This window comes from Sorex araneus, chromosome 9 (genome assembly GCF_027595985.1).
Source record: "Sorex araneus isolate mSorAra2 chromosome 9, mSorAra2.pri, whole genome shotgun sequence".
NCBI lineage: Eukaryota > Metazoa > Chordata > Mammalia > Eulipotyphla > Soricidae > Sorex > Sorex araneus.
Window position 1 is genome coordinate 35,579,188 of NC_073310.1, and position 12,064 is coordinate 35,591,251.

The 12,064-nt window shown below is 36.6% G+C and overlaps 1 protein-coding gene and 1 non-coding gene across 2 annotated transcripts in view; both read left to right on the forward strand.

Moving 5' to 3' along the window:
• PLD5 (phospholipase D family member 5) overlaps positions 1-12,064 on the forward strand; it is a 393,721-nt gene that overhangs the window by 165,469 nt on the left and 216,188 nt on the right. Inside the window, exon 2 of the mRNA XM_004619013.3 lies at positions 7,479-7,615. Within this exon, the coding sequence (XP_004619070.1) occupies positions 7,479-7,615 (137 nt within the window). The remainder of the gene's footprint in view (positions 1-7,478; positions 7,616-12,064) is intronic.
• Positions 971-1,077, forward strand: LOC129398983 (U6 spliceosomal RNA). The gene has a single exon (XR_008626839.1). It is a non-coding gene; the product is annotated as a U6 spliceosomal RNA (small nuclear RNA).

Genomic DNA, 12,064 nt, shown 5'->3' on the forward strand with positions numbered 1-12,064 from the left:
CCCCTCCACCCCATTTCAAGCACTACTGTCAAACCTGCTGCCAAGCACTGTTAGGTATAGCTTAGATGTCACCCAAGCACTGCTGGGTTGGCCCTACTGGTCCCCAGCAGCACATGGCCTGAGTAGTTCCAAGTCTTTAGGTATTGAACTACCCATACCAGTTTACTAACACCAGTAGTCGCCCCTGGGGTCCCTGAGGTCTGCTTACAAAGCTCTCATACCCAATCCCAAAGAATAAATTAATCATGCTACATAAAATTAAAAAGTTTATACATTGAGAAGAAACCACCACTCACAACACAAATGCATGTATAAAGCCCACACAACTTACCAACAAAAAAGAAAGCTACTCAATTAGGGGGGAAATGGTCAAAAGTCCTGAATATATGCTTCTCCAAAAAAGACATACAGAAGCCCCACTGAAACATGTAAGAAAATAGTCCAACATTTTTTTTTTACAATTTTTTTATTAGTGAGTCACCATGAGGTATAATTACAGACTTACAACCTTTCGTGCTTGCATTTCAGTCATACAATGATTGAGTACCCATTCCTCCACCAATGCCCATTTTCCACCACCAATGGTCCCAGCATGCCTCCCACCACCCCCACCCCGTCCCCTCCACCCCACCTTGCCTCTGCAAGGTGCAGGGCATTTCCTTTTGCTCTCACTCTCTCCTTTCGGGTGTTGTGGTTTGCAATAGAGATATTAAATGGCCATCATGTTCACTCTATAGTCTACTTTCAGCTAGCATCTCCTATTCTGAGCAGGCCCTCCTAGTACCCTTCACTTGGTGGTCCCTTCTCTAAGCTGCCTTTTCCCCCAGCATGTGAGGCTAGCTTGTATACTGTGGAATAATCCTCCTGGTACTTATCTCTCCTATTCTTGGGTGTTAGTCTCCCATTCTATTAGAAAATAGTCCAGCATTTCTTAACTATTAGAAAAATTAAAATCAAAACCACAATATGAGTGCTGGCTTTGGCAGCACATATACTAAAATTAGAATGATACCAAGAAGAGTAGTATGGCCTGTGCTCAAGGATGGCATGAAAATTAATGTAGTGTTCTATATTTAAAAAATAAAAAGCACAATGAAATGGAACACCTCAAGAAGAATACTTTACCTAGTCAGACTCTCATTCATATATGAAGGAACAATATGAGACTTCACAGATAAACAACTCAGGAATTTTAGTCTCAAAACCATTGTTACAAGAAGAACTAAATGGCTACTTAAAAAAAGCCTCACAAGTATACCAAAGTCCTTCAGAATGATGGCATAAAACTCACCAAAGTAATCTCTCAATGTCAATAATGGATGGACTAACTGAACCAATAAAAAGGACTAAGCGCACCAATAAAGAGGCACTGAGTAGCAGAATGGAATGGATTAGAAAATTGAACCCAACCCTCTGCTGCCTGCAAGAAACACATTTGGACCATCAAAGAAGACAGACTCAAAGTCAAAGGCTGGAAAACAATTCTTTATCTTTGAATAGGAGATGCTGGCTGAAAGTAGACTATAGGCTGAACATGATGACCACTTAATACCTCTATTGCAAACCACAACACCCAACAAGCAAACAACCCCCTCATAAAAGCAGGGTTGGCCATACTAGTATTAGATGACATAGACTTCAAGCTGAAAAAGGTTATAAGAGATAGTCATTTTTTAATGATCAAGGTATCTGTACCTCAGGAAAAACTCACAGTCCTAAATGTATAGGTACTTAATGAAGGACCAGCAAAATATCTAAAACTACTGCTAATCGATTTGAAGAACCATATTGATAGCAACACACTGGTAGTTGAAGATTTTAATGCCACTTTGTCACCTCTTGATGTATCAATTATACTAAAGCTCAGCAAGGAAATATTCTATTTGAGGGAAAAATGTATATATCTTTTCATTCCCCAAAGACTGAATACACATTTTTGTCAAGTGCACGTGGGACTTTTTCATCAATAGACAACATGTTTTAGGCTACATAAAGATACCTCTGTAAAATTAGGAGGATAGAAATTGTATCAAGTATCTTTTCAGACCTTGAGGCACTGAGAATAGAAGTGAATCACATACAAAAACAGAGAATCAAACCAAACACCTGGAAGTTCAACAGCTTGCTACTGAACATCCAGGGGCCTAGAGAGGAAGTCAATAAATTTCTGGAAACAAATGAGAATGAGGACACAAGCTACCAGAACTTATGGATTTAGGAAAAGCAATTTTGGAAGAGGAAAGTTTATAGCTTTGCAAGCGTTCATCAGGAAGGAAGAATGGAACTAGATAAACTTTAGCTCACAGCTTAAAGTTTTGGAAAATGACCAACTAAAGAGCCCAAAGCAGGCAGGAGGAAGGAAATAATTAAACTTAGAGTAGAAATAAACAAGGTGGAATCCCAAAAAACAATATCGAAAGATCAATGCACCATGAAATTCATAACGAGCAATAACCCCCCATGAATATCTAAAGCAATTCTTGGAAGAAAGAAGATGCAAAGCATCACTTTACCCAACTTAAAACTGTAGTACAAAGTGAAGGTAATTAAAACAGCATGGTATTGGAATTAAAGACCAGTAGATCAATGGAATACATGGAATATGCTGACACTGATCCTCAAATATATGATCACTTAATCTTTTATAAAGGAGAGAGAAATATAAAATGAAACAAGGAAAGCCTCTTCAAACAAGTGGTGCTACTTGTTTGAAAACTAAGCAGCTACATGCAAAAAATGAACTCAGACCTTTCTTCAATTCCAGGCAAGAAAGTCAGATCAAAATGGATTAAAGACCTTTGTATCACACCTGAATCCATAAGGTACATGGAGGAAAATATTGGCAGAACCCTCCATGACATTAAAGCTAAAGGTATCTTCAAAGATAAAACACCACTGACCAAGTAAGTAGAAGCAAAGGTAGACAAGTTGAACTACATGAAACTAAGAAGCTTCTGTACCTCAAAAAAAACAGTAACCAAGATACAAAGACAGCCACAGAAAGGGAAAAATTATTTACCCAATACAATTTGATAAGGACTTAATATCCAAGATATATAAGGCACTAGTAGAACTTTACAAGAAAAAAATAAACTCATCAAAAATGGGTAGAAGAAATGAACAGAAACTTCCTCAAAGAAGAAATTTGAATGACCAAAAGGCACATGAATAAATGCTTTACATTGCTAATCACCAGGCAGATGCAAATCAAAGTAACAGTAAGATTTCATCTCACACCACAGAGAATGGCACACATCAAAAAGAAGAGCAACTAGTGCTGGTGCAATGAGGGGAATATGCGATTCTCCTTCATTATTGATTAGAATGTTGACTCTCCAGCCTCTTTGGAAAACAATATTTGCATTGCTTAGAAAGCTATAAATGAGCTTCCATAAGACCCAATAATACCACTTCTGGGAATATATCCCAGGGGCCCAAAAACACACTACAGAATCAACTTCTATGTTGACTGCAGCACTGTTCACAATAGCCAGAATCTGGAAACAACCTGAGTGCCTGAGAACAGATGACTGGATAAAGAAACCATGATACATTTACACAATGGAACACTATACAGCCACTGGGAAAAATGAAGTCATGAAATCCTCTCATTAATTGATGGATTAGAGGAGTATCATGCTGAGTGTAATGAGTCAGAGGGACAGGAACAGACATAGAATGATTGCACTTATTTGTGGGATATAAAGAACCATAATATGAGACTAATACCTAAGCTCAGTAGATACAAGGTTCAGGAAGGATGATTCAGAGTTGGAAGCTTGCCACAAGTAGTTGTGGGGGGAGGGCAGCTAGGATAGAGAACCACCCACTATGACAAACATAGTTGGAAATGATCACTCTGAACAAGAACTGAGTGCTTAAAGTAGATAAAAGGACAAACATGATAACCTTTCAGTAGCTGTACTTCTGTATTGAAAACCATAATGCCCAAAGGGGGGGAGGGAGGGAGAGGATGTGAGAGGGGAGGGGTGGAAGGGAGGTATAGAGAGAGAGAGAAAGAGAGAGTGATATGCCTGTCATAGAGCTGGATGGGGTGAGACTGTGGGATGGAAACTGGAGACATTGTAGTAGGAAATGGACACTTGTTAAGGGATGTGTGATGGAACCTTGTATGACTGAAACCCAATCATGAACAACTTTATAACTGTACCTTATGATGATCCAACTTTTAAAAAATGCAATATATTGTCTCATTCTTATGAAAATTATTCATATCAAAAAAATTAAACAAGTATTGGGGAGGGTATAGGGAATAAAGAAACTGAGAAACTTAGTTGGGTTAGAAAATAGTGCAACTTCTATGGCATGGAGATTCCTTAAAGTTAATAAAAATAAAAATGCTATACACTATATAACAATGCATTCCTATGCATTTATGTGATGGTATTAACACATAATCAATGCTTATTAAGATACAACTGCATAAAGAGTTGTGGGATATATAGATACTCAGTTGAATTATTAAAGCAAACTGGCAAAAAAAACCAACTAAATTTAGTGAAAGCTCTAATGGTTGCTGGAGGAAAAGGTGGGATGGGTAGGAGTTTAGTGATAGAATGGCACTGGGACTGTGGTGGTGAACCATAGAACAGATCTATTTATGACTTTAATATCTATTTTGTTGTAAACTACTTATAAAAAGAAAACAAGTTCTGTGTAGAATTTTGAGTTGTGAGACTGGACTATAATTTTCCAAAGTTATCCCAGAAATTTTCCATCTCATTTTTTTCTCTTTTATTATTTTTGATTTTTGTCACTATTCCTCTACCTCACTTCCACTTTCTTTTACAAACACTTATAGTTCTTGTTGTATATTATGATATACAAGTTGTTGTTTATTAATATTTTTACCTTTCTTTATAAACTATTTGTAGCAACTAATAGAAGTTTACATGCTAACAACAAAAGCAATTTTTTAGTGCTGTGTACTTGCAGGTACTTGTCATATACTTTATATGTATATGAGAAACTTCTCTAGTCTGAAGGTTTTTCTAGTTTCTCAATTAATTTCATTATTCTAACAACCTTGTATGGGCATTACTATTTTAGTAGTATCTTCATTTATGTATGAGAAATCAGAAGCAAAGAATAGATAACTTTTTTCTTACTCAGCTAGTAAGAAGCAGGGAAATGATTTCCAAAAACTGGCCCCTCAACGACTTAACTATCCTGTTTCTTAAAAAATAGAGCTAGTAGAGCTGGAGTTAAAGTAGACCCTTTTCCATGGATGCAGCTGACCTAGATTCGATTCCTGGCTCCCCATATTGTCTCCTGAGCTCTATTAAGAGTTACATGAGTGCAGAGCCACTGGGTTTGGGCCAAGAATCAAAAGGACTCCTAGTGAGGAACCAGTGATGAATTGGAAGGATGAGTATAAGAAATAATCTGAAGTGTTGCACACATATAGTTGCCACATGCGATCTAGAAATTTATCCCTACCTCCAACAGAGTTGCATAAATTTTTGCTTACCTCCAGTTGCTTTTTATAAATCTACAAGATTTGCAGTTAAATTTGAAGAAAATATCAATTTTCATTAAGCTTACAACTCTATCTTTGGTGAAATACCTCGTGTACCTCCATCTCAGAACTATGTCAATGTAATTTCACTTGGTGGGTAGGGCGTTTGCCTTGTACACGGCTGACCATGGTCCGATTGCTCTGTCCCTCTCAGAGAGCCCAGTAAGCTACGGAGAGTATCCCGCTCACACGGCAGAGCCTGGCAAGCTACCCATGGCGTATTCTATATGCTAGAAAGAGTAACAACAAGTCTCACAATGGAGACATTACTGGTGCCCACTTGAGCAAATCGATGAACAATGGGATGCCAGTGCTACAGACAATGCTATTCTGTCTATACAGTATCTTTCTTTCTTGAACTGTGTGTGTGTGTGTGTGTGTGTGTGGTAGTTGTTTGGAGATAGAAAAAAGCAAAAGCCATGACAAAGGAACCATGGCCAGGGATTTATCTTATTTTGAGCTTTCCCCACTTTGACTGTGGAATTGATGAACATATTGACAAACAGGATGGAACCAGAACCAAGGTTCTACTCTTATCTGGGATATGAGACTGGAAGGAAGTTTAGGATATACTAAATAGAAACAACCTTTGAGCTGATAGTGCTGGTTACAGCATCAACATTGTGCTTTGACGTCAACCTTCTCTAATCTGAAGCTGCCATTAACAAGCAGAATCCTGACCTTTGGAAGGTTCTTGGGTTGTTTGGAGACCATTGGCAGTGGAGATAAAGGGAAGAAGAGTTGTTCAAGGAGGCAAAGCCAGTAGGTTTAAATTAAATGTCAGCTCTGTGTGTGTGTGTGTGTGTGTGTGTGTGTGTGTGTGTGTGTGTGTACATGGTTATAATCATCCCATCACTAAGGGAATACTGATTGCCTGGTCAAAGATCACCCTTGCGCATTTTTGTAAATAACTCATAAAAACAACCACTACTCATTTAATATCTAATCCTGTCTAACAAAGGAAAAGTAGACAAAATGATTTGTCTTCTTCTCTGGTTTTATGATCTTTTCTTTCTCACCTTTGGGGTAACCCCCCTCCGACCAGGGATAGGGACATCTTAAAGTATTAAATAAGGACATGTGAGATAATTTCCCTGGATGATCTTCAGTTTATATTTCTACTTGGAAATATTATCAAGAGCATGTATATTGGTTATAGTTGTCTTCAATGTCTTAATAAACTGTGTCAGCTACACAATAATGATCATTACATCTGATAAATCCAATTTAGATGCAGATCACATACTGACCACCTAGGGATATCTCTTCTGAAGCCATTACCTTAATTATCTTCAAGAAAGAAGAATGGGAAAAAACAGAAGATAGAGTTGCAGTACAATTTGCATAGATATTAGTGGTAGCAACAGGGTATGAAGAACAATTATTGTTTCCTTTATTTTTTAGTGTGCAGAATTGTGAGTTATTTCTAAAATGCTTTTGATACAAAGAAGGGCACAAACTCATTCACAAATCTTGGAATGGCCTTTTATTATTTAGCCAATTCTAATGTACTGAATGGGAATATTGAAGAATAAGTATAAGTCATAGAAATTGGGGGATGGTGAGCTCCCAGACAGTACTCAAAGCAATAGGCTCCCGGGGGTATTCAGCCTATGGGTCAAAGCTAGGGTCCACTGATGTTTGGGCTGTACAGTGTGGGTACCTATTCTAGAATAGGACCATTCCAGAAACTTGTGGAGGAATCCACAACTAATCCTGTTGTGCTATACTTGACAAGGCTTGCAGTGGCAATGATGGGACTGGAGTTTTGTCACTTAACCCTGCTGCTATCTTGCATGCTCAAGTCAGGCATTTTTCACACAGGGTGTAGTCTTTCTCTGGCAGTAGTAAAAGTATTTCTGAAAAGATTTTGTGTGAAATTATGTAAAGTTACAAATCTTGAGTCCTAAATGGAAATTTCTTTCTTTCTCTCTTGTAGTCCCAGCAGAAGTGTATAGTGATCTTTGCCCTGGTCTGCTGCTTTGCCATTCTCATTGCACTGATATTTTCAGCAGTGGACATCATGGGAGAAGATGAGGATGGACTCTCAGAAAAAAATTGTCAAAATAAATGTCGGTAAGAGGTATCAAACAGAAATTTTTAGGGGGTGGGAAGGAAAGCCAAAAGGAACCCTAAAAAGTATAGAGAAAAATGTCATAAACATACACGGCCACAAAATTGCCCTCAGGCAATTTATACCGATGCTTGGTTCTGCCCACTGATGCTTTTACATTGAGAATAAGAAAATAGGTATAAACATTAAAACACATTTTACTGATTTGAACAATTTGTGTATAGAGACATAATTGGTAAAATGAAATTTTGTGATAATCTGCATTTTAGACCTCTGGATATGACACTTTGTTTTTTTCTCCCATGATAATCTTGGCAAAAGAAATGCCCCAATGGACAAAAGACATTGTTCTAGTCATTCCCATTGTAAGTTACACATATTTCAGGGAAAATTTTAGCTTATCCAGAGATCAAATGAATAAGCAGGTTTATAAGAAGACATGGGCCTTCTTAATCTGTTATGGTTCAGCAATTTCTTTCTAATTTAGAAATTGTTACAGATTTATCATTATATGTATTATATCTCTTCAGTAACATTAGATAATAGTACTTTGATTTTATAAAACTCTTTCCTCTGAGTTATTCCCAAGAATCTTCTCATCCAGTTCTTCTCTGAGCTTGATGTTTAAGGTTGGTGGCAAAAGGTAGAAATTACTGAGATGGAACAGATAGAAACAAGAGGTTTATTTTTACATAGATGGTCCTGCAAAACTAAAATGATGTCACAGAATTATGACAGTTATTATGCATGAGAGCTAATAATGCATTTTAATTTTCATCAGTGTTAATACCCCTCATCTTCATCTTAATATCAGCAACCACTTGGTAATGCGTATATATGATTTTATCATAGATAAATTGCCTTAAGGATTCACAGTATTGCCCCAAAAAAGTCGGGAAAGACAATTTTATCCCAGGATACATTATTTTCTAGTTAAAAATAACAATATTCTATATAGATAAAAGATTACATTAGAGAGATACCAGTATACATTTTAGATATATTCCTCTATGCTGTGAAATTGTTCTTAAATATCAACATCTCATTTTGAATTTTGTAGAAGAAAAATTATGTCAGAATTTTAAGGCAGGCAATAGAACTTTACTCTATTCTCATCATCTCCTTTCTGAATTTTATACTAATACCTTCTACTAATTCTATTACAGAAAAATATAAATATCCCATTGACAAAGTCCAAGGACACATAATTTTAGTGGAATAAATATATATATTTACCTAGTAATTAATCTTATAAAGATAAAACGGAAACATTTTAAGACATACTACCTTGGATGTTTTAACTTGTTTTTGTTTTTCCTCTTTTTGGGTCACACCCATCAATGCACAGGGGTTACTCCTGGTTTATACACTCAGGAACTACCCCTGGCAGTGTTCAGGAGACCATATGGGATGCTGGGAATCGAACCTGGGTTGGCCGCATGCAAGGCAAAAGCCCTACCCGCTGTGCTATTGCTCCAGCCCCACTACCTTGGATGTTTTAAGATATTTTATTACCTATTGGTATTTTCAACAACAACATGAAAACAAGGAAACTAGATTTTTCTCATCCAATTTCATCTGGTTATTTATTTCATTTTAATCAATACCTAATACTGTTGACTCAGCTCTGCTTGCCTCTCTATCCAGCACATGGTCTTGTAATTCCCAGAAATTCTTCTCTTTCTTTTCACCGTGTGTCTGGAATCACTAGCCTGGTGACTTAGCCATATTTACATGCAACCATCTCTCTCAGATCTTGCTGTCCCCTCCAAATAGCTCTCCTATAGTTTTTTCCCCTGTGTCCTGTGTTTCTGTTCCACAGTCTCAGACACATAATACGCACATCTTGTATTCTCTAGAGATGTCTGTTCTTTCCCTAACCTCATTATAAAGAAGTGCTATTTCTCTTTTCCAAAGTATAGGACAAAGTTAGGTCAAACATAACTCCTTGAACCCCAATTTAGTCTACCATTTCCAGTGAGAACTCAGGAAGACAGTCCATTTCCACTTTCCTACCATCTTCTCTTGACAATTCTCATTTAAGTTGATGACATCTCTTTAAATAGTCACTTTCTGCTTACTTAATGATTGATAACATTATTCTCCAACCACCAGGACACACTCTCCCACCTCCTTCAGACTCATCTCTTTCCATTGTACTTAGGAACTCTAAATTTTACTTAGTGCTACTCTTAAGCTATCTAGGAAGGCATGCCTCTGGTAAAAGATATTGGGAAATTTAGAGATGCACTATTTGTGTATGTGTGTGTGTGTGTGTGTGTGTGTGTGTGTGTGTGCACTGGCATGAGTCTTCATGCATATGTATGCCAGTCTCTGTCTATTGATATTATAAGTAGACTGCCCCTTAAAATCATTAAGAGTGTAGAAGAAAATACATAGTTTTATTACTTATAAGATATGTAAATGATGCAGCACACCAGCAAGGAAACAGAGAGAGAGAGAGAAATGCAGAGACAGAGACAGAGATTGCATCCAAAGAACTGGGACAATGTGCTGCTCTGATTTTATTGAGGTATTGAGGCAGAGGATAGGCTTCCTAGGCTTACTTTTATGTATAAACACTCAACTAATAGAAGGTGTTAATTAAATGTGCTGGGAAAAAGACAAAAACAGAAAGGGGAAAAACAAAAAAGAAAAATCAAGTCTCTAAATTGACCAGGATCTGTAAAACTATTCAATTGGGGATTGCCAGTATCTTACTTAATCCTAGAACAAATCATATGTTTGAGACAGCCACTTGAAGGAGTTAGCCTGTTCATAAGGATGCCTTGGCATGAAGTTTGATGTTGGCACTTGAATTACATACCAAAAAGTGACCTCTGAGAATTTACTATACTTACACTACACTGAGTACACTGGTACTAATGTAGACCAATAAGGAAAACCACCATTAAAGCAGCAAGGTCTCTATGGAGGTTCTAGCATAACCATGCTTCCCTGCTTTTTTTTCCCTCTCTGACCAAAAAAAAAGAAAAAAAAGAAAAAAAAATAATATCTTCTTGTGATTATGTTGGCAAGACTATTACTTTGAGTATATAAGTTTGCCATCTTCCAACTTGCCATCTTTTTCCAATAAAGCATATTCTGGACCAGTCACAAGGTGCTCAAGGGACTGACCCTTGAGGCAGTGAAATACACCTCCTCTAGATTACAGTTTCTTGCATCCTTTTTCCTGACACTTTCCTTACCAGAGTGTGTCTTAAGGTGGTACTAATGAAACCACATAATACTTGGCTTCTTACATTCATTTTCTTTATTTAGTTTTTTTTCTGTGTGTTCATCTTTTATGGTGTCATTATCCAAAAAAAAAATGTTGCTCAATTAGAACTTTTCTGAGATATTATTTTTAATTAAACTATTTTGAGTGTGTTGCCATCCTCATTTTATTTGAAATTGAACAAATAAAAGAAAGTCTACAGTGTCTGCACTTTTTTATGTCTTCACAACCACTCCCTAATATCTCATCCAATGCACTTTTTTTCTAAATGTATTACATTATTTTATCTCATTTCTGCTAAGAAAAGACTAACCACCTTTATATGCTTATGTACATTTCCACTTCAAATCATATTGCTCACTGGTTATTTCATTTTTTTAAAGTATCCTATAAAATATTTTATTTATATTTTGTCTGATTCCTGCCTTTTTGTACTTTTATTTTACTGCTATAAACTATATTAATAGTAGACTAATAAAGTTCTTCTTTACTAAGAACTTTATATTCTTAGCCTATGTCCACAAATCCCACCAAATAATAATATACTAATGAAAATTTGACTCCTATTCTATCTAGGTAATTATAGTAGCCTTTGCTTCTGTAGCTTATTTTTTTGTTTGTTTTTGGACCATACTCAGTGGTGCTCAGGACTTATTCCTGGAGCTATGGGATTACTCCTAGCAGGGCTTGGAGGACTATGTGAAATGCCAGAGATCAAATCTGTGCCAGCTGCATGCAAGACAAGTGCCTTATTCCCTGAGCTATCACTTTGTCCCCTGCTTCTATAACTTCTATACTTGCCCCTCTTGTTCCTGAGAAAGCCCTAAAATCTGCTGACTTGGTTTGATTCACTACTGTCCACTTGGAAAACTGTATTTTCAAATGAGGTCCACTTGGTCTGAAGCATGAAATAAACGAGATTACATAAATCTGCATAAATAATTTTCACTATTCTTGAACTTAGGGATTTTCTTTTCATCTAAAGTGAAGGACGGTTTTTTTGCAGAGTAAGACATATAAAACTTTAGGTTTGGTTGCCAGAGTTCATGATACTATTGATGTTTTCTAAGAACCACTCTATACATCCTCCATACACATATACACTTTTATACATATACTTTTTAAAATGTTCAGTTTTTTATTTTTAAAATGGCACATATTATACTGTGTTTTCTGAATCTCTTCTTCTGGTTCAGTATTTTTTTCAGTTAAA